The 27,179-nt window shown below is 40.6% G+C and overlaps 1 protein-coding gene and 1 non-coding gene across 2 annotated transcripts; both read right to left on the bottom strand.

Annotated features, from left to right (window-relative positions):
* dtx4a (deltex 4, E3 ubiquitin ligase a) lies at positions 1-15,600 on the bottom strand. Its single transcript, XM_054753432.1, has 8 exons — positions 15,205-15,600; positions 12,860-13,907; positions 4,926-4,987; positions 4,676-4,837; positions 4,497-4,558; positions 2,962-3,282; positions 1,744-1,833; positions 1-704 (listed from the first exon to the last, which is right to left on the bottom strand). Exons 1-8 carry the CDS (start codon positions 15,413-15,415, stop codon positions 474-476), a joined length of 2,187 nt encoding a protein of 728 aa, XP_054609407.1. The 5' UTR covers positions 15,416-15,600; the 3' UTR covers positions 1-473.
* Positions 15,601-15,790: 190 nt separating this feature from the next.
* trnaa-cgc (transfer RNA alanine (anticodon CGC)) lies at positions 15,791-15,862 on the bottom strand. The gene has a single exon. It is a non-coding gene; the product is annotated as a tRNA-Ala (tRNA).
* Between the last annotated feature and the right edge of the window lie 11,317 nt (positions 15,863-27,179).

Here is a 27,179-nt window from a genome sequence, read left to right as displayed (position 1 = left end):
TATGATTAAAAAAACGAATGTTTAATGCAAATGTGCGTACATATGTAACACATACATACAGTACAATAGAAATGCCTGTACAAAAACAGTCCATATGGAACTGAAGGCAAACAGAGGCAAAAACAATAATCATAAAGCAAAAAAAGCTACATTTTATGATAGATTAATTTGTAACAATGTAACTGATTTTATGCAAATAATCGAGAAATAATAAAAATATTAACACATAATATTTGATGTACTTAATACATACTTAATATTTGAAGATTAAGGACTCGACAGTACAATTTAAAAAATAGATGTAGTTTCCCGTAAGTAACACTAGAGGGCAGCAAACATCCATGCTATCCATGTCAGCAGCCGTTATGTTTACATTCTAGCCTCACAGTAGGAATCATGGAATGATTTTTAGCAAGGGGGCGTGGGGGGAGAAACTAAACAAGAATTCCCGACACATGCAGTCATATTTTTGTTCATTCTCGGGGAAGACATTCGTCCTCAGTGATGCCCTGAGCCTTCAGCTCCTCCAGGACATTGTCCAGGTGTCCCGGATCCGGGTATCCGTGTCCTGTCAGGTTGGATCCGAACTCCGTCTTGTGGTGAACCTCGTTCCAGATGACAGTGTCCGACTCGCCCGTGGTGCTGGACGTTCCCACGGAGAATATGAGGCGACGGTCCCACGCCACCAGGAGCAGCCTCAGCACCTTGAGGTAAGACATTGACATTAGTTTACTTCAATTATATCCAATCTTATTTGATCGATTTCCATTCATCTGTATTTATTTTTTTAATTGTACTGTAATACTTTTTTATTTGTATTGGAATTTGTTTTTGATTATTTTATTTTAATTAATTAGTTATTATAATCACCGTACATTCCGGTGTATAAGCCGCACCCACTAAATTTAGGGGAAAAAACAGATTTGTACATATATAAACTGCACTGGTGTATAATCCGCACATGTCCACGTCATAAAATGGCATGTTGTGAATCTGTGAGTGCCAGGAGCCAATCATGAGCTATGAAAAAAACTCACGACAAGCTTGTCAACCCATTGGAAATTGCAGGAGGTCATTACTCAATATAACAGTCTGACTCATGGTGTCATCTTACAAACAACACTAAACTCATCACACAGCAACTTAAAACTCAAAAGGTATACCTAATAGTAAATATACAAACATGTACCAAATATGAGTTTAAAAAACATTTTAAAGTTTTCCCATAATGTATTTCGTTTGACCAAACAAGCACCATAGAAAATAATGGGGGAGGCTGACATCATCGCAGCGCCCCAATGCAATGCATTATGGGAAAACTTTAAAAGAGTTTTTTTTTCTATTTCAAACTCGTATTGGTAAATGTTTGTATTTTTCAGAGGTATACTTTGGAGTGTTAAGTTGCCGTGTGATGAATTTAGTGTTAGTAGAGTTCTTAGTAAAGATGACACCGTGAGTCAGACTGTTATGTTGTTATACTGTTACATACTGCGATTTCCATTGGGTTGACAAGCTCATTGTGAGTGCAGTGATAGCTTGTGATTGGCTCCTGCCCAAGAAAGAGCTACCGTTTCCTCACTGACTCGCAAGCGGCACAGTATTTAAACAATTAGCAGTAGCTCTGAAGTACAGGATATGTCACGAGATTAGAATTTAGCCATAAATTAGCTGCACCGCTGTATAAATTGCAGGGTTCAAAATTTAAGATATTATTAACAAAGTTTTACCCATTTCAGAAAGTACCTTTCGGCCTTTGTCGCTGTCTGGGAGGTAGCAGTGTCTGGGGAACCCACGAGCGGTGAAAGGTTTGCCCGGGTTTGGGTGCTCTACGCCCTGAAAAAAAAAAAATAAATAAATTTTCCTTACTGCCAGCTAGCAAAAACAATTAGTACAGAAATCCATCAGGTTTTGTGGCGGAATGTGAATGGTGAGAGGGCTGAACTGCGGCTGAACTACCGTTTATGGCGGTTAATTGGTTCCAGATATTTTCGTAGTTAGAGCACAGAAAACCTGTATTTGACTTTCTAAATACGGTTTTTAACATGATTAGAGCCCCGTAGACATGAAATAACACGCCTGTAGTCACCTTTACACTCCTGTTATTCACAGTTTATAACGCATTGTGGCGAGCTATCAAGCTAGCGAGCTAACCAGTTAGCCTCAAACATATTTCTTCTACTGTAAACTTAAGAATCCCAAATCTTACCACTTCCACTTGGGATGGGAGGAGAACTTTTTTTTCGCTCTATCATGTGGGGCATTCCTCGGCTGACTTCATGCGGTGTTAAGGTAATGTAATGTCAGGTAATGTCTCAATATACTGTTATATACCACGAAACGGCTATCATTTATCCATCCATCCATCTTCTATGACGCTTATCCTCACTAGGGTAGCGAATATGCTGGAGCCTATCCCAGCTGACTTTGGGCGACAGGCGGGGTACACCCTGCACTGCTCGCCAGCCAACTGCCTGCGATTTCCAGTGGGTTTGCTGCTTGCCAAAGAAAGAGCTACCGTTTCCTCACTGACTCACGAGCAGCACAGTATTGAAACGATTGGTAGCAGTTGTGAAGTAAAGGAGATGTCACGAGATTAGAACATGGCCATAAATTAGCTGCAGGGTTCAGGGCTCCAGAAATTAAGGTGTGTTTAATGATTGCAAAAATTCTTTCATGAGCGTATACACCTGGTATACAGACTTTCATAAGGAATTAAGTCATTTTACCGTTACGTTTTTACCATTTACTAATGTTAAGTAATGGTAATCTTACCTTTATAGTTTTTAATCCGATGGTTTTGTAGATTACCAACAAAGGCGTTACTCAAAGGTAAGACATTTTACCGCGTGCCTGAAAAATGGGAGCTTATTTCTAAAAAGGCCCACATTAAGGCATGTTTTTGTTTCTCGTTTTTACTGTTAACAACAATGCCTTGTACCACACAAACAATAGAGGACATACCTGAATGCCAGGTGGAATGTTGTAAATAATTCGGATGGTTTTGCAGTCGGGGTGTCCTGGTAGAGAGTGCGGGATGACGTGGTACTCCATCTTGCCGGGAGGCTGGTTCCCGGTCTTGACGCCGTAGATGGTCTTACAGGTGGGACACTGCAGGCTGCCATCTTTGTTGCCGTTGTTGTACATGGCCACCAGGCATTGCAGGTGGTACTGGTGGCCGCACTGAGCCAGGCGCCCCACCGACTCTGCCCGGGAGATGCCGCCCACCCCGGGGCCTTTGTAGCCCGACGGACCGGCCAGGACCTCCATGCAAATGGTACAGTCCTGAGGTGGCCACAACGTAGTTTTTCAAATGTTATTATACTGATGAGACAAAAATAGTTTCACATAAAAAGGACAGTGTCAAAATGTTCAAAAATGTGTTAACCTAATTTTCACATGTCACACTTTTTCTTTTCTAATATTTAATGCATGAAAAATATGTAAGAAATGTAATTTTTGAAGAATTAAAAAATAATATCTAAAATTAGCACAAAAATAGTTTTAGAAAGATAGTATCTTAATTTTTAGACATAACACTTTTTCACTTTCCAATATTTGAATGAGTTAAAATGAAGTTATAAGATTCATTTTTTTAAATTATCCAACAATCGTCAAAAACTAAGACAAAAATACTTTAACGTACAGGACAGCATTAAAAAAGCTTAGAATTGTGCCAACTTAATTTTTAGACGTAAACATTTTTCATTTTCTAATATAAAATGCAACTTAAAAAACAAAAAACAAACAAAAAAAAACATCTAAAATTAAGATTTAGGAGAGCATCAAAAATTTCTGCAATGTGCTAACTTAATTTTTAGACATAACAATGTTTTATTTGGGAATATTTTAATGAGTGAAAAATAAGTAAGAAATGGAATTTTTGCAATTTTTTTTAAAACAAAAATGAGCTAACTTCATTTTTAGACGCAACAATTTTTCATTTTCTACTATTTTAATGAGTGAAAAAATTGTAGATTTTTTTAAAATGATCTAAAAACTGTCAAAAATGAAGACAAAAATACTACACGTACAGGACAGCGGCAAAAAGGTCAGAATTGTACCAACATAATTTTTAGACGTAAACATTTATAATTTTCTAATATTTTAATGAGTGAAAAATAAGTAAGAAATGCATTTTTTTTTAAATAAAAAAATAGTTTCACATATAGCGTGACAATATCATAAAAACATCTAAAATTAAGACAAAAATAGTTTCACATACAGAGGGCAGCGTCCAAAGAGTTCAGAAATGTGCTAACTCAATATTTAGATGTAATAATTTTAGATTTTCTATTTTAATTTGAGTTTCCTTTTTTAATGAGTGAATAATACATTTTTTTTGTTAAATTTTGAAAAAAAAAAAATCTAAAATAACATTTTTAATTGAAAGATAAAGTGGTTTCCTCCAATACGTTCTGAAATCTTAAAAAAAAAAAAAAACGAAAAAAATAAATACATATTTAAATCATAAATAAAATTACATGAATAATCTTTACCTCCTCTGGGGGGTTACGAACTTTCTGAAGGTACCGCTTCACCACCTCCTCAGGGGTCCTCCCTATTATTGGAAAATAAAATAGCATTCATGTTTCATGTTTTACCACAAAAACATAATTATTAAAATCATATATATATATATATATATATATATATATATATATATATATTGACTGACCTTTTCGGGCTTGCTTCTTAGTTGTTTTGCGACAGCAGTGGCCCAAACCAGGTACGGGTTTGATGTCGCTTTTGCTGACAGGTGGTGGGTGGAGCACCAGCTTGGGGGGGCGGGTCAAGCAGACAGGAAGTCCTGCGGCGCTCATAAGAATGCCGGTAATACCTTAAAAAAAAAAAAAAAAGGAAGGAAGTGTTTTCCATTACTCCAATTTCAAATGCTGTAAGTATTTCCAAATATATTTTACATTTACCTGCCAGTGCAGGGTGCACAGGACTGGAGCCATTCAGATTCTTCACTGGAACCGTTGGCACTCTACAAACAAAGAATCTTTTTAGACACATGGTTCAGCCTTAAGGCGTCAAAATCCAATAAGGATGAGGTGTGCACAGGTGGTGTAGATACACACAGCTGGCGGTAGCATATGTCACGCTCAACCCACATCAGAAGGTTCTAAGGAGCTTTAGCATATGGACTGAGAGCTTCCGGTGCAAAACACGTGTGTAAAAAAAGATGTTCTTTGGCTCTTTGGCAAGGGTGTAGTGAAAAAATAACTTCATACTTGGAACGCCCTATCGAAGGTTGTTCATGAGGTGTGACACAAGGCGGTTTGCAGCAGTTTGATTTTAGCTGCCACAGGAACATTTTGGCCATTCTGCATCTTTTACAGCGACGCATGTGGACTTACAGGCTAAATAATTACGCCGTGTGACACAATACGACCCTCATCAAGATCTTTTAATGCGACGTATGACTCAAAGTGGTCACTTTGTTGTTTTTTTGTCATCACAGGACGACATACAGTCATGGAAAAAATGATCAGACCACCCTTGTTTCTTTAGTTTCTTGTTCATTTTAATGCCTGATACAACTAAAGGTACCTTTGTTTGGACAAATATAACAATGACAACAAAAATAGCTCATGAGAGTTACATTTTTTGGCAGTACAATGCTATAGCTATTTATGAAAGAAGTTATTTTAGTTATTATCAAGAAAAGCATGGAAGTTGCTAGATATCAGCTCTTAAATTCAACTCTTATGAGCTATTTGTTTTCGTCATTATATTTGTCCAAACAAAAGTATCTTTAGTTGTACCCGGCATTACAATGGACCAATAAACTGAAGAAACAAGGGTGGTCTAATCCTCGTCAAGACCTTCTAATGTGACGTTTGACCCAAAGTTGGTCGTATGGATCAAAGTGGTCACTGCTGTTTTTTCGTCATCACAGGATGCCCTATATTGACAAAATAATCACCATCTGGAAAACCCTCATTGAGACCTTTAACTCGAAGTCGTTGGCTACAATTGGATTTTCGTTAACTAGCGTAAACAATTCAAAGATATGTCCAAACATTAATGTTTATCCATAAGGTGATTGCCGAAAGTGTTATTCTAGAGGGAATGCTAATGCGCATTGTTATAATGACATGTAATTGTAACAAAAAAAAGTACAGAAAAAAAAATATTGCATCATACATGAATACGGAGGTTTAAGCAAAATGCTAATTGCTAAAAAAAACACCAAACACTGTGACAACACTGATATTTTGGATTTGACAAACAAAACTTGTTTTTAAGTAAAAAATTATGGAAGAGTGAGGGTTCCCGCTGATTTTATTCCGCAAAAAACGTACTAATCAACTAATTAATTTCGCTAATGTGCAAATGCTGTTGCTAATGCGACACAAAATGCTGAATGTTTTCACAGTACACGCTAGCATCGCTAAGTCGGATACAAAGACGGACAAATGCCGTTTTTGTGGCCGTTAAAAAAAAACACAAGAAAAGCCCAACAAACGCTCGGTACTTACGGTCGGCCACTTTTAATAACAGTCATCTCCGCAAAGAAAATATTCAGGCAAATTCCCGCTCGTTTCGCGCTGCTGTTTCACCTGGGGTTCTTGCAGTGCGACTGGGTGGCCTTGCTCTTTACCTTTTATAGGCCTAATCCACTTTATTCCCATCTGTTGACTTAACTCTTGTAGGCCACTGGGGATTAGTCAGTAGGCCGTAAGGTTGACACAATGACATACAAAAGTAGACTAAATCCACTTAGAATTACAGTAGTACGGTACGGGCGTTAATAAGTTCCCTCCATCAACCACAGGGAAAGTTACGGTTATTAGAGTTGTTTGCTACTATTATTAAGTATTTACTTGAATGTACACTCCTGGTCAAAATTTTCAGACCAGCTGAAAATTGCAATAAATTTACATTTTGCACTGTTGGAGGTTCTAAGCAGAACTTCAAAATGCAAAAAGAAGAAACAGGAGTGAGATTAAAATGTTTTGAGTAAGCAATTTATTGCACACAAGCATTAAAGTGAAATAGGCTGTTCAGTAACTGATCAAACGTCCAAGACTACAGACTTTAACTCATTCAGTCCCAGCCATTTTACAAAATTCAACCCCTTCAGTGCCATTTTAGCCGATTTTGACTGATTTTTCGAGGCACACATTAGACTCCCGTCTTTCATAATAAAATATCATAAAAAAGCTTGTTGCTACCTTTTTCCGTGCTTTAGTAATCAGCTGTAGAACAGAGGTATGTTTCAGGAAAATATCAGTTCCCAACAAACAAAAAAAAAAAAAAAAAAAAAAAGGGGAGAAAAACAGCTTTTTGGATACATTTCAAGCATAACTTTCCCTTGGACACTTTTTTTTTTGCTTTTGTGACAGCTCAAAGATCTAAACAACTGCAGCACAACATAAACAATACAAAAAAATGTTTTACATCAAAATAACAATTTATTTACAAATATAACACCATTAACTTTTTTTTACAATTTTCACATTTGAAAGTAAACCGCGTGTGTGCACGCGTGCTCCACGCTCTCTCACTTCCTCCTTTCTGTCGAGTGTGTTAACACATGCAAAAGATCCATGCCGAGCTCTCAATAAATGCACTTCTGCCACCTTGTGGCCGTTTTTATTGCATAAAACTGCATGAAAAGTTACCTCTTTTATTGTGCACTTGCGTCATCACTTCTTTTCGCCTGTCACGCAAAAAAACTTAAAAGACGAGCGAGCATTCGGGTAAAAAAAAAAAAAAAAGTATAAATACGTCTTTGGTATTGAATGAGTTAAAAGCCAAATGTGGCTTGAATGTTATTTTCTGTCAGGTATTCACACTGTCATGATCTCTTGATGACAAAGGCAAACAAGCTTTCTCTCTTTGAACGTGGTGGGATTGTTGAGCTGCATAAACAAGGCCTCTCGCAGCATGCCATTGCTGCTGAGGTTGGAAGCAGTAAGACATCCTGAGGGTTATGGAACAAAAAAGTCAAGTGGTATATCCAAAAAATATCACCGGCCCCGAGCCGGAGGATCCCATTGGCTGTTCGTCAAGGCTGTTACTCGTGCTGGGCGCAGTCCAATAACCATTAGATGGCATCTGCGAGAAACAGCTTTTAGGGAAAAAAAAGGTCTTCTATGTCCTCGTTTTCTTTGACGTCACAAAATTGCCTGTTTGCAATTTGCACGAGACCATGGGACATTGAAAGGTGGAAGAAAGTTTTCTTCGCTCATGAGAAAACCATGATGGTCCCGATGGCTTCCAACGTTACTGGCATGACAAGGAGATCCCACCTGAGATGTTTTCCACAGGGCACAGTGGAGGGGGCGCCATTGTAATCTTTCAGTGGAACAATGGAGCTTCAGGCTGTGCAGGGGCGTCAAACGGCAGCTGGCTATGAGAACATGTTGCAGGGGGCATCCCTCATGACTGAAGGCCCTCGTCTGCGTGGTGATGAGTGGTGTTTTCAACAGGACAACGGTGCAGTTCACAATGCCCGCCTGACAAAGGACTTCTTCCCGCAAAATTCACACTAGCCTCCTGGAAACACTGGAATCAAGCATGCCCAAACCCATTTTTCAGCTCATTAACAAATATGGTGCAGCTACTCATTACCGACTCCTTTTTTGAACGTGGGGGGGTTTCAGGTTTTTTGAGCTATGGTCTTTTGTTCAACGTTTGTTCAGCTGATGGTCAGCCTATTTCACTTTTCTGCTTGCATAGTCAAAAATGTGTTTGTCTCACTCCCGTTTCTTCTTTTTGCATTTTGAAGCTCTGCTTAGAACCTTCTTAGGATCCAACAGTGCAAAATGTAAATTCCTGCAATTTTTGAAATGGTCCTTACATTTTGAGTATGAGTGTATTAATTGTTTTCATTTTCATTTTTCCGTGAACAATGACGTCACTCTGGAAAAATTGGCTTCTTCTTTGCAGTTTGCAGTACGAAGATGGAATCTTCGTACTGCGACCATATGTGAGTCACATCATGTGCTGCTGTACCTCTACGCCATTTGTCTATTTTTACTTAAAATGGGTGAAAATTTGCAGAAAACAAAGGCACCTTTCTAGAAAACGATGCATCTTCTTGTTGGAATAGTCACGACTGTGCATGATATGCTGCTATAACATCACTAACATGAATTTCGCACTGCTAAAAAGTAGGGATGCTCCGATCGATCGTCCACCGATCAGTATTAGACGATACTGATCGTAAAAGCATGTGATCGGCAGATGACGTACTATTGCAGCATGCAGCCTGTAGCGAGCATTTCCAGCCCACTTTCCTTCACGCTGCGCAGGCGGGCCAAACCCAAAACAATCATGCCTTCCGTGTGGAGCTTACTTGCCGTTTGTGAGAGTGATTTAAATTTTGCACCCTGCAAAACATGCCACGAAAAATGTCTGGCCGGGGTAGCATGTTAAAAAACTTTAATCTAATACGCCATTTGAAGAACAAACACTTGACAAAGTATGGTGAGTTTTCGAGGCTCACGATGTGATCATCGGTCAAACGGCAGCTATGTAGCCAAAACGCGTCACGGTCAGTCAAAAAATAACGCCATCAAACTAACACTCACATCCAAAGTCTCTTTAAAGAAGGTGCCTCATCATCTGTGAGTTTCACCAGTGATATAGGTTCTCTTGAAAAAGTAAGTCAAACATTATTTTCTAATAATTACCTATTTTTTGGACTCCCTGGCAGTCAGGGGACCTTGGAATTGTCCTAAATTTCCCCCGTATAGGGCACCCCTGGCCAACAGCACTCATCACAAGTATATTGAAAAATTTACACTTAGTCTGTGCGAACGGTATCGGTCAACTTCACTCGTGGCTGATCGGAATCGGCAGCATAAAACCCTGATCGTATCCCACAAAGTCATTTTTAAAGGCACATATGGGTAATGAAAACACAGCATGATCCGGCAGATGGCTTCAAGGTCGAAAAGTTAAACTCTACAACGTCACAGATTAACGCCGACAAGTGTTCCCCACCTGTCGCAGTCCTTTCACCTTGCAACTCTCAGGTATCACTTCCCGACTAAATTTAAAAACATGTATGTTTTGTTCTCTGCTTTTAAAATCCAATCTAAATTGAAGATACTCTACCAAGAATGTGTCAAATTTTTTACCTGCTGCACTTTTTTGTGTTTCCCAGTCGCAGATGCCTAATGCTGGCAGATTAGATGCAAGCCAAGGGAAACGTGACTTTCCTCTCGTATTTGGCATCGTCGCCCACACGCGCTTAATCCCTTGTCGTCTTGTCACGTACACTTAAAGCTAAAGCTTAAAGCTAACCGTCACGTAGCTTGTTGGTAAACAAACCAATGACGCAGGGACAGTGTCAACAAACTTGACTATACAGTAACAGGAACCATTACATCATTTATTTACAGCTTAGCATGATGCACTGGTTTCTATTCCATTGTCCATTTTGGACTGTACCATCTGTGAAGCTTGTTTCAACCCTATTTTGCCATAAGTTTTTGCACATTTTGATCAAAAATCTGATTTAGAGGCACACCGGCATATCATACACTGTAGGGGCTAGTCTAGTTTAACACTGCATACCGCAAAGAACAATACGCGTCATTCAAAAAGCCAGCAAAAACTGAAAGATCAACAGTAATTTTACAAGAATAAAGTCAAAATATGAAGAGAAAAATGTTGCAATCTAATGAGAAAAGTTGTCATTTTACGTGACTAATGCCATAATATTGTGAGGAAAATTTAAGTCATTTTAGTAGCATAAAGTTGAAATATTAAAGAGATTTGTTGAAAGTATAGTAATATTAGGAGAAACAGAACAGTAATTTTAAGACAAACAAACAAAACAACACAATAAAGTTGTCATTTTTGGAAAATTAGCTTGCGGAAAAAGTCAGAATGTTACAAGAACAAAGTCAAAATATTAGTCATAATTACCAAAAGAAAATTTACAAGAAGAAAGTTGGAATAGATGGAACATAAAAAAAAAAAACAACAACAGCAGAAATGGAAAAAACAGGTGTAATTTTACGGCAATAAAGTCAAAATATTCAGAGAAAAAAGTCACATTGTAAGAAGAAAAATAGTCGCTATTTTACATACATAAACTCGTAATATTATGAGGAAAAATAATGTCATTTTAGTAGCATGAAGTTGAAATCTTAAAGAGTTTTTTTTTTAAGTTAAGTTTTTTTTTACAGTAATATTAAGGAGAAACAAACAAAACAACGAATAAAGTTGTCATTTTTGGAAAATTAGTTGCAGAAAAAGTAATAATGTTACGAGAATAAAGTCAAAATATTAGTCATAATTTTGAGAACAAAATTTAAAAGAAGAACGTTGGAATAGTTGGAACATTTAAAAAACAACAGCAGAAATGGAAAAAAACAGCTGTAATTTTACGGGAATAAAGTCAAAATATTAAGGGAAAAAAGTTGCATTCTAATAAGAAAAATAGTCGCAATTGTACGTGCAAAGACTCGTAATATTAAGAGAAAAATTAATGTCATTTTAGTAGCACATACTGCTGACGACCAGTCCAGGGTGTACCCCGCCTCTCACCTGAAGTCAGCTGGGATAGGCTCCAGCATACCCCCGCGACCCTAGTGAGGCTAAGCGGCATAGAAAATAGATGGATGGATAGCATGTGGATAGTACATAGTTGCAATATTAAAGAAAAAAAAATGATGTCATAATATTATGGGAAGCAACACAATAAGAATTGTTTTTTTAAGTTGAGTTTTTTTTTACAGTAATATTAGAAGAAACAAACAAAACAATAAATAAAGTTGACATTTTGGGAAAATGAGCTTGGGGAAAAAGTTATAATATTACGGGAATAAAGTAAATATTATGGGAATAAAGTCATAATTACGAGAAGAAAATTTACAAGAAGAAAGTTGGAATTGTAGGAAAATTAAAAAAAACAAAAAAACAGCAGGAATGGAAGCCGTAATTTTACGAGAATAAAATCTAAATATTAAGAGAAAAAAACTTTAAGAGTCGTTTTTTTACTAACATAAACTTGTAAAAATATGAGGAAAAATAATGTAATTTTAGTTGCACAGAGCTGCAATATTAAATAAAAAATTACTTTATTTTTTTGAAGTCATAATATTTTATGAAACAAAAGGAAATCAAAGTAATAAATTTTTTTAGGTTGGGGGAATAGTTATAATATTATGGAAAGAAAGTCAGAATTATTTCACAAGAAAGTTGGAAAATGTTTAAAAAAACCCCACCAAAAACGGGGGAAGAATGCGAAGTTCATACTAATATTACGCTACAAAATATCAAAGTGACTCTTGCGTCCTTTCATTTTTCAGAATGTGGCCCTCGCTGGAAAAAGTTTGGACACCCCTGCCATACACTCTAGAGACTAGTCTAGCTTAATACCACCAACTGCAAAGAAGAATAAGCGTATTTCGCCTGCATAGCGTCCCGATTTTTCACAAAATGTTTCTCACATTTTGGGTAAAAATGGACAAAAACGGTCCCGCATTTGAGGCACAGCAGCATATCATGCACTGTCATGTTGTTTTTGTTTTTTTTTTTACCTAATAATGCAAACTGCGATGAAGAAGGTAAAAAAAAAAACTTTTGGTAAATTTTTGCCCATTTTCAAATCCCGATTTGGGCCATACCAGTTACCAGTCATTGGAGACATCGCGTTATTTCATGCACTGCCAGGACTATCCATCTTAATACTTTAACTGCAAACTACTACAAAATAGGCAAATTTGCCGGTCCACTTGTTAGCAGACTACATCCTGGTTATGCAGAATGATTTTAGACGTCACCGCGAATAGTACGTTAGCATGTATCCAAAAAAAAAAGAACGCTAAACCTGGGCAGCTTGCTTGCTAATGACAGATGGCACCGTACTTGGGGGTTAGTGTTTACTCACCCAGACGCAATAAGGGCCCGGGACTGTGCCACGGCGATACGCTGCAACGCTGGTCGACTCAAACCTGCTAGGCTGGACCGGGGCGGCACAGGGGCGGCACCAGATGATGAAGTTAGCTGCCCCAGTACGCGGGTGGAAGGCGAGGGCATACAGGTGGAGATGAGAGGCTGGCCTGAAGTAGCAGTGGAGGAGGGCGGCGGAGGCAAGGGGGGAAGCGGCGGCGGGGGCAGAGATGGGGGCGGGGGGCGATAGGAGTTAAGGGACAGGGCAGCGGTGGCTGAGCCCAACAGGGATAGAGAGTGAGTAAAACCTCCGGCCATGCCAAGACTTCCGAGACCACTACCACTCGACATACCACCTACCACACTGGGGCCACCTGTTGCCCCAACTATGGACGTTCTGTGAGGGGACCGTGACAGGGATGGTAACCGTGGGAGGGTAAGAGAGTAGGGTAGTTGGCTGCTGAGTTTGGGACTGGGCGGTTTAGTCTGTGGTGGTGGTCTCCGCCCTAGAGTTTGAGCACTTGACATAGTACCCGCTTTGACACTCAAGAGGAGCATGCACTGCTGGCAGGCACAGGGCGGCCCCAGGGAGGTGATCGCTGAAGCAGGCAGCGCCCCACTGGGGTAGGCGCTCCCGTTCCCGGTTCCCCCGCTGTCCATTCTGATCCCCATGCCCCCTCCAAGTACATCTGCCCCCAATGGTCCTGCGCTCTGATGCACAGACGTCGGTCCCAATGGGTGGTGTGATTTCGGCAGGGGCCCTGATACTAACGGGTACGCCAAATCAGAGCGGCGCTGGATCCGCCTGCAGCGCTGCGTCTGCCCATTGATTTGGGTCATGCTTCCGAAGTCGATGAGGTAGCAGAAACCTAACGGCGCCAGGTCCAGCCAGGGTTGGTGGCGGTCGCGCGCCGCCTGGATTGCGATCCCCACTTCCGTGTCGTACGCCGTCCAGCTGCCCACGTCGTTCTCCCACTCCCACAGCCAACCCTGACCGGGTGCTGATGTGGGGTCATAGAAGCTACGTCGTACCGGTCGGAGAGTGCCTAAGGAAAAACGTACGTTATATTGCGATTCCAGTTCCTGATGACTCAGCCCAGTGGGCGTGGCTTGCAGATAGCACATTCTCATTGGCTTATTCCGCAGTTCTGACTGTGTACTCTGAATTCTGCCTGTCTGATGTCCCTCTTCCTGCTCCCTGTGGGTGTGGCTTGCATATACCACATTCTCAATGGCTTATTATTAATAGACTGTGAATTCTGCCTAGCAACATAAACATTATAGTGCTGTTTCTGTCTGACATTTGTATCCCTGTGGCTTCAAACTTTCTTATTATCCTGTGACTGAATATGATGAAGTCTGCCTAGCAACAGGTGACCAATGAGCCAATAGATTAAAAATGGGACGAAATGATATGTATCTTTATTTTTCTTGTCTGTCTAGCAACAGAACACCCAGTTGTGATTGGTTAGGTTCTCCAAAGAAGCTCTTCTATATCCAATCTGATTTCTGCACTATTGGTTTTGAAGTTTTAAATACCACTACTACTACTGCTGCTGCTGCTACTAATACTATGACTACTACAAATCCAATTGAAAAATCTAAAGGGTGGAGGTGCAAAAGAAATGCCTTCGCCATCTGACACATTTTGAGCACTCCTGCAAGGAAGAAAAAAATGCATTATAATAAATTAATTAAGATAGCAAAATTTAAAAATACATATTTGTTAATAAGTAACACTTACTGCACATTTTATATGTATCTTATGTTTAAAATTACAAAAAAATCTATGGGCTTTGTACTTAAGAGAGGCCCTTGATCTATGACAGATTTAGAGCACTTCTGCAAAGAAGGGTGGGCAAATAAAATGACAACCAAAAAAAAGTTTTGAGTGAGTATCTACAAAAGCGCTATATAAATCTGATATAATATTATTTTCTGTAACATTTGAAGAACTGCTGCAAGGAAAGTCGGATGAAGACAAAATGTATCATAAATAAAATACATTTATACATTACAAATAATACAATAGAAAAAAACATCATTTGAATGTATCGTCTAGCACCGTTGAATGCCTAGAAAATCGCTAGATCTGTAAAACATACTTGTCCATTAACAATGTCATTGCATATTTTAACAGTTTTTAAAAGGACTGATTGTATTTTTGCACGAGGAAAAAGCGGCTATTTCCGAATAGGGGCGTGTTCAGTGTAAGTGTGCATCTAACATGACTGTGCATGTAATAACACTAGCTTACAATAAAAAAAAAAATCCTGCAAAAAACGACGTCATGTTGCAGCCCCTCAAAAAAATACCAATAATAACACGCGGGTGCCTTTTTACCTGTGTCTTGACGGAACTGGTGCATTGACTGCAAATCGATAATGTAGGGCGAGAGGCGAGAGTCCACTTGGCCGAGGACCACCACGCTAACACACCGAGGGTCGCTTCGGATGACCGCCTCGATGTGGTGACACACAGCCGGGCTGTAGGGCCGCCAGCGGCCGTGCTCGTTCAGCCATTCCCAGACAACCACGGCGGAGGCTAGTAACATCCTCCTGCAATGATGGCGGCGGCATAATAATAAGAATAAAAAACACTGCACAATTGAAAAACCATCAACATGGCGGTGGCTGGTATTAATAATAATGATTATGATTTCAAAAAGCACAGGGTTGGTTATGGTGCATCCATCTTGGTATCATGTTGTTATTAACATATTTGGAGGCAAATCTTCCATGTTTGTAGTTCCGGGTGTGTGTGTTTTTTTAAGCTTGCGACAACAGCCAATCAAAACCCTCCCTTCATTTAGCCAATCAAAAACATCCTGTCATCCTAACTTTAAAAAATGTAAATATGTATCAGCATAGTATTTAGGCAGAAGTGTTATAACTGTAGCTATTCTTTAATTATCATCTCAATAAAGAGCTGGAGATGCCGGGGATTGAACCCGGGACCTCATACATGCGAAGCACGTGCTCTACCACTGAGCTACATCCCCAGGGTGAGCACTTTTTTAGTCTCTGTTTGAATAAATCCTTATTAAACCAATGAATACACAAAACAGCAAGTGTTTTGTATATGTGATGTAACGGAGCTATTCTGCGAGGCGGGTTTAGTGGGTTAGCGAGCTGTGTTGAGTGGAAAGCCGGACTTGCGTGTTTTGCTGATCAAATAAAGTGATAGCCAACACAGAAGCTACATTTAACCAGGCACTTCGAAATTTTAAATGCAGCAGAGTTTCTGCTGCGGTCGGAGCGGTAACCATGGTGATGACAGACGCTGCTTCAAGTGACATTACGTACCAGTCCTGGCTCCCGCTGCAGCGGGGCGGCTGGGGAGCACGCAGCGGGTGACAGCAACAGAGGAAGGGAGAGAAGTGTAGCACGACTTCATGTCGTGAATCTTGACAAGCTTTGGGAAATACCTGAATGTATTAAATTCTGCTTTGACGTCACTTTTTATCGGGCTGTTACCATTTGAACATTAACTCAAACTTTTATACCAGGTTCAAGAATGTGATTGCCGAACAGATGACCTGACCAAGGGGGGAGACGAGGAGGCACAGACGAGGAGAGAGAGAGAGAGAAGGAGATGACAGTGAAGGTGCAGCAATTGAAGAAGGAGAGAGAGAAGGAGGTGACATAGGACGTGCAGCATTTGAGCAAGAGAGAGGAGGTGACGGAGAATGTGCAGGCGATGGAGGATCAGGTGACCACAGAGAGGGAGAGAGAGCACAGAGAAAGGCAGCGCAGGAGGCGAAAAAGCAGGTGAGAATGCAAGGAAACTTAATTTAACTGTGAATAGTGTTATTGATATTTATAATACATTCATTGAATAGATTGTTATTGCTAGCTAGGGCTTAAACACAATAGGAATGAAGTAAAGTGTCATTGTGGCATAAATAGTTAAGTACACAGCTGCAACAATGCCAAGTAAATCACAGTAAAAGTAACACAGTGTATTTATAATACAGGCATGCCAAATTACCCTGACTCCTTTTAAAAAGTAAATGATTCAATAAATAAATAAACAGGAGATAAATAAAGAGAAGGAGTTGGTCCCCCCCTCCCCAATGGTAGACCCAAAGTTACGCCCTGGCTTGCGTGAGTACTGAGCCTGTTAGTCTTCTTATATTACAATATTTTCTGGAGGAATAAACACTCTGAGGCATCAAATCAACTGCATTAAAACACTTGTTTTATTATATTAAAAAAAGGGGGAAAAATTAAAAAGTCGTCACAAAACACTTCACATGCAAAACACTGTCATCTCGTGGCCACAACGAGATACAGCAGATTAAAAAATATTTCATGAATTTATTACATCAAAAAGGAGAGTTGTTGCTCCAATGTATTTCATTTTTAAACGGGTAAGTGTTACTATGTCGAAGATGTGCAATGTTGAGCGTTGGTGAATGAAAAGACTAGTAGGGTATAGTTTTTAGAATAATGTGTGTTGACTTGCGCAATCACACGCTGCATGCTGGCATTCCAGCAGTCCTCCCTCGCTGTATTGGCGGCGACAGCGTTGCTTTTAGCAGTCTTAATCATTTGGGAACTCCTCATAACGCTCCATAATAATTACGTACTCATTTTTTGTTGGCTGGGATCGCTTAATGATGAGTGCATCAGTCTGCCCATGAGACATGCTGTACCTGGGGTGACCACTGGGTAGCAGTCTTGACGTGTTTTGTAGGGACTTTTTGGCAACTTTTTCCTTTTGTTAAATTATTTTTTTTTCGTAGTTGGTCGGGACCAGGTTATGACTTACCATGGTGATACATCCGCTTTAAAAGAGAGCTACCTTTCCTGAACAGGCAAGTCCAGCTCAATATATATATAGTAGTTTTAATGCAATAAAATAAGAATATAAAATAAGAACATGAAAATTATCAATCAAAATAATGATCAGCAAATTCATGTACAGTCAAACCTGTCTTAGCGGCCACCTTTATAGAAGGGCCACCTGCCTATAGCGGCCACTGAAAAATCCCCCCCAGCAAATTTACATGTTATAGACCCTGTGCATAGCAGTCACCTGTCCAACGCGGCCAGCGGCCATCCATTTTGTCTCCCTTGGTCAATATCTGACCGCATATAGCGGCCAAATTACCGACTCAAGTAGAAGCTTCATGCACGAAAAAGTTTTGTTTTTCAATCAATGAAGCCGTCGTGTGTAGACTTTAATTACTGAGTCCTAGCTCAGTCACAATCATTCACAAGATCCACACAAACTGTCAGTTGTTCCACATAAAAAAGCCGTCTTCTTTTGAGCTTGCTATTTCCTGGTCAAACATGTAACTTTAAGAGCATTTGCACCAAAACATTACCACAAAGTAGGCTGGGAACAGGACGTGCTCCCAGCGACGCTACAATACAATACAATACTGCCTGCACGCTAAAACCATGCTAGCATATGTTTTTAAAAAGCAGCGGGAGCAAAACTGAGTTGGGTTGTACTTAATTGAAGTATTTTAGAATGTACTCACGTTATTTTTCATCAATCCTCATCCACAAATCCATCAAAGTCCTCATCTTCTGTATTCGACACAAAAAAAAGCCGTCTTCTTTGCCGTTCGCTTAACTTGTCAGTGTTATTCAGCTCCGAACCGTAGTAAGGGCGACCTGACTCCAGCAAAGAAGGAAACTTCTCCTGTTGCTTCTGCCAACTTTATTTATTGAACGCGGCCACCAGAGAGCAGTTCAGAACACACACACATCTCTCAGCATCGTCTCTCCTTCCTGCTTGCCCACAAGGCAAAGGTTAAACAAGCCCCACTACATAGCTGTCCAGGAAATGCCTGTAACAAGTGACACCGTTTATTTCCTGGTGTGCACTGGTCAATACTGTAATGCCGCTTGTTGTGGGGAAGGAGAGACTCATGTCTCCGATGCACTTTAATGGCTTTATTAACAACGGAGAACACTGCAGGACTTTACATCCACGCCAACATAAACACACTTCCCAACTCTCTCCACACTCACAGCTAGCACTGAGCCTAGCTCTCCTGCTCGGGACGCCCACCATCACTTCCCGTCACTTCCTGATGAACTAAAGCTGTAATGACCCTCTGCCGTTTAAAAAGTAAAATATTAAAAACAAGCGTAAGACATTACTAGCACAGCTTTGTTCTGTGGGTGGTGGATAATAACAAGCCTGGTAGTGCTGTACAACTTTTATCTGCAGTCCCACAGTGCCCTCTACTGGTCAACATTAATTTTTTTCCCCTTTTTTTTCCTCTACTGGTCAACATTCAAACTGGACACCAACCTGTCTATAGAGGCCACCTGTCTATAGCGGCCACTTTTGCAGTCTCCCTCTAGTGGCAGCTATAGACAAGTTTGACTGTATTTTAAACGATACCCCTTTGAACGAAAAATAAATAAAATCTTTACAAAAATAACATTTAAACAAGGCACAAGAAACACAAATGTATTCTTATATAAAATATGTAATACAAATATATATATAGCCTAAAAAACAACTGTACTCATTATTTTACAGCAATTTTATTCAATGAAAATATATGTGATGTTACACATATATCGGAAATTGAAAGTTGGACAATTCTGGAATATCAGTTATCGGACATCCCTACTCAAAACCTTAATTTGCTGCTTACGTGTTTAATCATGCGCATTCACACATATTTGGTAGACAAAACATTTTTCATCTGGAACACAATAATTTGTAAAGAGCCCTAAATGACAAGATAAACAGTCTTTGAGACCCTTCATACTCATTAAAGGGATAGTTCGGACTTTTTGACATGAACTTGTATGACATCACCATCAGCATTGTAGTCCATTAAGAGCGACTTACCCCCCCACTTGGTCTCCTAAGTCCAGTTCTGGTCAGATTTCTGTGATGAACGTCGTTCCGGTTAGTTGCTGGGGCCACTTAAGTAACACAGCCCCAGTTATGTCATTCATTTCCAGTTCATGTAGTTTATTCAAGATTCAAGATTCAAGAGATTCAAGAGAGTTTTATTGTCATGTGCATGGTAAAACAGCAGTTGTACCATGCAATGAAAATCTTATTCTGTTCATTCTCCCAAGAAAAGAAAGAAAACACAAGAAAGAATAAGAACATAAGAAACATAAACACATAAACAAAAACATAAATACCAATAAATTAAGCAACAACAACAGAAGAGACATTAATACAAGTAAATAATACAAATAAATAAATAAATAAATAAATAAAGTGCTATGAGTGTGTGCGTGTGTTGCGTGCGGCGTGTGCGAGTGCTTCGTTGAGAAGCCTGATGGCCTGTGGGTAAAAGCTGTTTGCCAGCCTTGTGGTCCTGGACTTCAAACTCCTGTAGCGTCTGCCTGACGGTAGGAGTGTGAATAATGAGTGTTGTGGATGTGTGCTGTCCTTGATGAGGTTGTGTGTTCTGCGTAGGACTCTAGTTTTATAAATGTCTTGCAGTGAGGGGAGGGCTGCCCCAACAATGTTCTGTGAGGTCTTGATCACCCGCTGGAGTGCCTTCCTATCACGTGTTGTACAGTTACCGTACCAAACAGTGATGGAGGCGGTAAGGACACTTTCGATAGTGCATCTGTAGAAGCAACTCAGGATTGTGGTGGACATGCCAAATTTCCTCAGTCTTCTCAGGAAGTACAGTCTCCTTTGGGACTTCTTCAGAATTTGTTGGGTGTTGTGAGACCAGGTGAGGTCCTCGCTGATGTGTGTGCCAAGGAACTTGAAGGTTTTCACCCTCTCCACCTCAGTCTCATCAATAAACAGGGGTCTATGCGGCTCCTTTTCCCTTGTTCTTGGGTCGATGATCATCTCTTTAGTCTTATCTGTATTGAGAAGGAGATTGTTAGCACGACACCAAGCTATGAGGTCCTCCACCTCTCTTCTGTATGACGTTTCAACACCACCAGTGATCAGTCCGATGACTGTAGTGTCATCCGCAAATTTAATGATGCTGGTGTTGTTCTGGGAGGCCACGCAATCATAGGTGAAGAGCGTGTAGAGGAGTGGACTCAGCACACACCCCTGAGCTGGATGTGCGGTTGTGGACTCTGACTGACTGGGGTCTGCCTGTGAGAAAGTTAAACACCCAGTTACAGAGGGAGGGAGACAGGCCAAGTGTGAGGAGCTTATCTGTGAGTTTGTGGGGGCTGACTGTGTTAAAAGCAGAGCTATAGTCTATAAATAGCATTCTGACATATGTGTCCTGGCCCTGTAGATGAGAACACTGTGGTTGTGTGGATGGCAGTGTTGACTGCATCATCAGTGGACCGGTTCTGGCGATATGCAAACTGTAGAGGGTCCACAGTTGCCGCTGGGATGCTCTTTTTGATGTGGGTCATGACTATTCTTTCAAAGCACTTCATAACAATAGGAGTGAGTGCTATAGGGCGATAGTCATTCAAGCAGGTCACGTTGCTCTTCTTGGGTACGGGCACTATGGTGGTGGACTTAAAGCAGGTCGGTACAGATGCTTGTGCAAGCGACAGGTTAAATATGTCAGCAAGCACATCAGCTAGCTCTGATGAGCAAACCTGAAGTGTACGTCCTGAGATGTTGTCTGGGCCTGCTGCTTTTCGTGGGTTTGTTTTGTTCAGAACCCTGCGCACATCAGCTGATGTCACCATGAGAGGTGAGTCATGTGTGCTCCCCAGGTTCAGCCACCCTCTCTGCTCATCAGGAGTTTGGGTGTCAAAGCGGGCATAGAACTCATTCAACTCATCAGGAAGTGTGGTATGGCTGGACGTGGCTACGCTACTCCGCTGTCGATAGTCTGTGATGTGCTGGAGCCCCGCCCACATGCGCCGAGGGTCTGAGGTGGAATAGTAGCCCTCCAGCTTCTGTCTGTACTGTTTTTTGGCCTCTCGTATGGACCTTCTCAGGTCATATCTGGCCTTTTTGTAGTCCTCAGCGGTGCCCATGACAAATGCAGTCGAACGAGCACGTAGCTTAGCCCTTACATTTATCTTCCACCTTCCGCCTTACAGTAAGTGGAATGGTACGCATCTCTGCGCTTGGCATGTGGGTTGAACATTTGGGTTCATGTGGTGCTTTTTTAACTTGCAAACCCCTTCAAACAACTCTGGGTAGTTACCGACAAGCTCGTTTGCAACAGTCTTCTTGGTTGGTAGGTGTGGGTGACAGGGATGTCACTATCTTGGTCAGTCCTAAAAGCCGTCTCCTTGAATTACACAAGATATGGTTTGGAACTGTTTGACTCCTTTTTCCACATGTCCTTTAACCACACCAGCAACAGGGAGAGGGATTTTGGAGCGATATGGTTCGATTTTTTGTCACAGCTGGCTTGAGTTGTGGGCGTGGCTTCAGTTTCTTTTATGTGGCTCTGCTAATGATGTTTGTCGCGCACGCTGAAATTGTTTATTCTCATGTTGGTTTGTGGCAGCTTTGTGGCGTCTGTGTTTGCTACAAACACATGCATCATCACTGCTAGATGACTCTGGCATGGTGTCTTCCCCATATGTAGTCACATGGTGTAGTCTCTGACGTGTGTTTTGTTGTCTTCCTATTGTTTTGTGTCATTGCCTTTGCGTGTTGAGCGGCACTGTTTAGCAAAGTGGTTCTGCTTACCACATGTTCTGCGTGTCTTGCCTTTGGCTGGGCAGTCTTCCTCATGTGGGTATTCGCTGCCACAGTTTCTGAACAGGTTGTTCAGTTTGCTTCTCATGGGGTATTTATTTCTAACTGGGGACTTGTTTTGAGTTCATGGGCTGTTTTTCTGCTTCAGGACCTGCTGTCTACCAAAAAAAAATCCTGAAGATGAATGTCCGGCCATCTGCTTTTGTGACCTCAAGCTGAAACCAACTTGGGTTCTGCAGCAGGACAATGATCCAAAACACACCAGCAGGTCCACCTCTGAATGGCTGAAGTAAAACAAAATGAAGACTTTGGAGTGGCCTAGTCAAAGTCCTGACCTGAATCCTATTGAGATGCTGTGGCATGACCTTAAAAAGGCGCTTCATGCTCCGCCTCCAGCCAGGAACATAGGATCTGGACAGAAACACAAAAAGGCACGGGAGACAGGGGCAACAAGCAAGAGCCCGTGAAACGTGACAGAAAAGCCTCCAATGTGGCTGAATGACAACAATTCTGCAAAGATGAGTGGGCCAAAATTCCTCCACAGCGCTGGAAGAGACTCATTGCAAGTTATCACAAACACTTGGGTTTAGGGGGCAATCACTTTTTCACACTTTTCCTCCTTTAATAATAAAAAGTTTCATTTAAAAACTGCATTTTGTGTTCAGTTGTGTTGTCATTGACTCATTTTTTTTCATGATGTGAAACATTTAGGTGTGACAAACATGCAAAAAAGAGAAAAATCAGGAAGGTGCCAAACACTTTTTCACAACATTGTATGTATTTTATACAGAAAACGTGTGCTACTTCCTCGCATTATCTGTGATGAAGAATTTGGGATGACCTTCAACAGGGCTGTTTTGTCAACTTTGTACCATTAGAGGGTGCTAACAGACTAACATGGCTGTAGAAACGGCCCTACAATGGCATTACACTGTGAGTCTGTCTTCCATAAATAAGGCTTGTTGAAAGTGCACAATTTGCACTTTCCTCGTCCAGTTCAGTTCGGTAGAATCCTGACGACGCATCTGGTTTGGAGAGTAAGCGTGTGCCTGCCATGGCACATTTAATGTCCGACTTTGTGAGCAGCTTGGAGTGCTCTCTTTTGATAAACTTATTCCCAATGCGCAGTCTCAGTTTGACATTCTTTTTTTTTTCCCACAGTAAGGAGGGAATTCACCCAATTGATTCCTCTACTTTTCTTATTGTCCTCTTGATCCTCTCTCTTTTAGTTCTGCGGGCACTTTTCTGGCAGGGTGGATCACTGGTAAAGCATTGCCCTGATACAATTGTCACATTCAATGATGTTGTTAAATTTATGTAAAATTGTTATCTTTTACCAAACCAATAAAAAAAAGTCCTAGATGTAAATCAGTGTACTACGTGTCTATTAGAGATCCTAAAGACCATACATTGTCGTCTCGGAACAATGAGTGAGAGCAAACATCAGCTAATCACTCTGTGGTTGAAAGCGCCGAAGATAAACATGTTTGTTACATGCATACAAAAAAAATCAAAACAAATTTTTGATTATGACAAAGGTGTCATCCACGCCTTGGTTTTGTCCCTGAGAAGGAAGTGAGAGCCTTTTCCTCCATCTCTTCCATGTACAGATTCGCCACTATGGGTGAGACTGGTGAGCCCATAGCACAACCATGAATTTGTCTGGAAAATTTCCCTCTAAACTGAAAATATGTAGTGTTAAGGCAAATTTCCAATAATTGGCAGATGTGGTCAGCACTAAGTTTTGTTCTCCGATGCAGAGTTGAGTCCTCGAGCAGTCTCTTCCTCACCACCGAGACTGCTGCTGAGGTGGGGACGGATGTGAAAAGTTAAGTCACATCATAAGACACCAAAGTTTCCTCTGGCTCCAATCTGAGGTCTAAACCCACAGCTCTTAGTCTTGCAAATGAGGTGGAGCCAGGGCCGAGCCAGAACAATAAATGCTAACGAGCCAGTATCAGAGTCGTTCATACCCAACTACAGGGAGCTACACTTCCCTTTGTTCGGAGGTGCTAATGGCAGGAGAGGATTAGACCACAACTCCTCCCAGGCTTAGTGTAAGGAACCAATAGGAGGAGGTTGTTGGCACACCAATTCCGCCCACTCTTACTGTATTTAAGGCCTAGGCTACCAGCACTTGTTAGTTCGCTGACGAAGCTCTTCGGATGAGGAGCGAAACGTCCGACACCTTCTTCACAGAAGTACAGATGACGTCTCAAGAAGCCTTTCCCTCGATGGACAACTCCTGTACGACTGAGAGCCTACATGGACGCATATGACTCAAGGTTTGTCACCATTTGTGATAACCCAAGAAAGTAAAGTAATCCTGATCCAGGATAATGACTTTCAATTTAAATTTATTGACTCATTCTTATTTATTCCTATCCCACTCAGAGAATTTCCCAAGGCTTTGGGCTGTAAAACTCAGCTTTAAAAAGGCTACTTTCCTCACAAGTTCACTGAGATGTATTCACCTGACGAAATGAGTTCAAAACAAAGAGAGGATTTCCTCAACTGGTATCAGACGGTCAAAGGTCAAGAGTTTGACTATGATGCTGATTTAGTATCTTACTGTGAAAACGATGTTGAAATCTTGGCCGAGGGTGCAACCAATTTTCGTAATGAATTAATAAAAAACAACCGAGTGGGATCCTTTTGACAGTGTGACCATTGCTTCAGCAGCTTTGGATGTCTTTCAAACTAAATTCTTCAAACCCAATACAATCGCAATTCCCTGTCCTAGCAATTACCAAACAGACAGCAAGGCTTTCTGTCTGGGAAAACAAGCACAAAGATCGAATCAGCTCTCAACCAGCCTGGTGAGCACACCACAACGTTTTTTGAATTTCTCTTTTCTAGCAAGTATTACATTTCCCAGTTTCACTTCATAAATGACGATATTGCACTTGTTCAATGGCGCTATAATTGTGTCTTATAATTGTGTGTCTTACCCCCAGGCGACGCAAACATTTTTCTAGCGGCGTTCACAACTTCTTATGCACGACTTGAACTTTATAAGCAATTAGATATGCTCCAAGATCGTGTTCTGTACTGTGACACTGATTCTATCGTTTACACAACCACCCCCTCTGATCGATATAACCCTCCACTCGGTAATTATCTCGGAGATTTGACATCGGAAGTAGATCCCGGAGACGACATATGCAACTGGAGCGCTGCAGGTCCGAAATCGTATGCCTATCTTACACAACAGGGTAAGGTGGCTTTACGTGCTAAAGGGAATGCACGAAATTATGAAAACTGTAAAAAATGTAACTTTGACAGCCTCACAGATCTGGTAGAGGGATATCTCAGAGAACCGGACAATTGTTGTGAAATCTCTGCACATTACAATAAAATTACACGCAATATGAAAGCCTTCGAACTCACTAATAAACAACGCGTAATCAACTTTGCAGTTGTCTGTGATAAAAGACGACTCCTTGCAGACGGAAAAACATTACCATATGGCTACTAGTCCCAGGATGAAACACTAGGAATTTCTGAAAAGGACTGGGTAGATTTATGATGGTATGACCTGATGACTTTTCTCCACAGTTCTTTTGGAATTACATTGTTTTGTATTTTTCTTCATCATGTATTCTGTAATAAATCATATATGCACATATGCGATATCACGAAATCCTTCATTTGTTGGTGTATACATCTTCATGTCTGTGAATAAAATCAGTGTTCACAGTTATCTAACTTGTCGGTTTACAGAAACAGCAGATGCGTAACATGGAAGAAGTGTACCGTAAAGCACCGTGTATAAACCGCACTTTTTTTCCGCTGGTTACGAAGCAAAATATCGGGGTGCGGTTTATATATACAGTATATATAGAATGGCCGTCTGTGGGTCAGACAGTTGCTTTGACTTTAGCGCCCTCTGCTGTACAGTTGCTGAAAATGCTTGTGTATGCAACTAACTTATCTGACGGCTGTCTGTATTTTCACACAGTGAAAGGATCTCTATGTACACTGAAGCTAACCTAAGCTTCCAATGTAAAATACAATACAAACTTGGAGTTTATTCAAATTCACACTGAAGCAATGCAATAAAATAATAATAGCGAAAAAGAGAAGCAGTGAAAGATAAGATATCAAAACATCTCTGAAAATTGCTAATTTCTTTAGATTTTTTATTATTTTTATTATTATTAATCTGTGCTTAGCCATAATAGTAAAGATCTAGATGCCGAAGTTTAGATTTCTCCTTTCTTCTTTTTGAAATTGCTTAGTACCTTTACGCATGTTGATTTGAGATGAAAGAGTTGGCAAGCATTTATGAACTAAAAAAATGTTTTTCCCCACCATGAGCCTGAAAATGGGGGTGCGGTTAATACACGGGTGCGGTGTATACACGGTGCTTTACGGTATCTTGATCCTCGCTTCCAACTTCCATTCACCGCCCTCCTTGTAGGGGCAAGTGGTAGTGGGAAGTCGTTCTTTGTAAAACATGTATTCCAAAATATGAATATGTTCCTGATCGAATCATCTGAAGCTATTCATCCTACCAACCCATGTATAACGACTTGACTAGAGATGTGAAGATTAAATTTATTGAAGGAATCCCTGACTCTTTGACGGATGAAAATATTTTTCCATCAAATCAGCACACTCCTTTAGTTGATGATTGCATGGATGTTGGAGCCAATCATGATGAATTAATGAAGGCATTTTCAATGTATAGACATCATCGAAAATTATCAGTAATCTCTCTAGTTCAAAAC

The sequence above is a fragment of the Dunckerocampus dactyliophorus genome, chromosome 15 (genome assembly GCF_027744805.1).
Source record: "Dunckerocampus dactyliophorus isolate RoL2022-P2 chromosome 15, RoL_Ddac_1.1, whole genome shotgun sequence".
In the NCBI taxonomy this organism is placed as follows: Eukaryota; Metazoa; Chordata; class Actinopteri; order Syngnathiformes; family Syngnathidae; genus Dunckerocampus; species Dunckerocampus dactyliophorus.
The sequence above is the reverse complement of the archived record's forward strand: the minus strand, read 5'-3'. Positions and strand labels throughout refer to the sequence as shown.

Coding starts and splice junctions, on each gene's coding strand:
- dtx4a (XM_054753432.1), bottom strand. CDS start 15,415: ATGTTACTAGCCTCCGCCGTGGTTGTCTGGGAATGGCTGAACGAGCAC. Junction 13,908..15,204: donor CCAGTTCCGTCAAGACACAG/GTAAAAAGGCAC, acceptor GTTTTTCCTTAG/GCACTCTCCGACCGGTACGA. Junction 4,988..12,859: donor CGGGCCCTTATTGCGTCTGG/GTGAGTAAACAC, acceptor CTTTGTTTGTAG/AGTGCCAACGGTTCCAGTGA.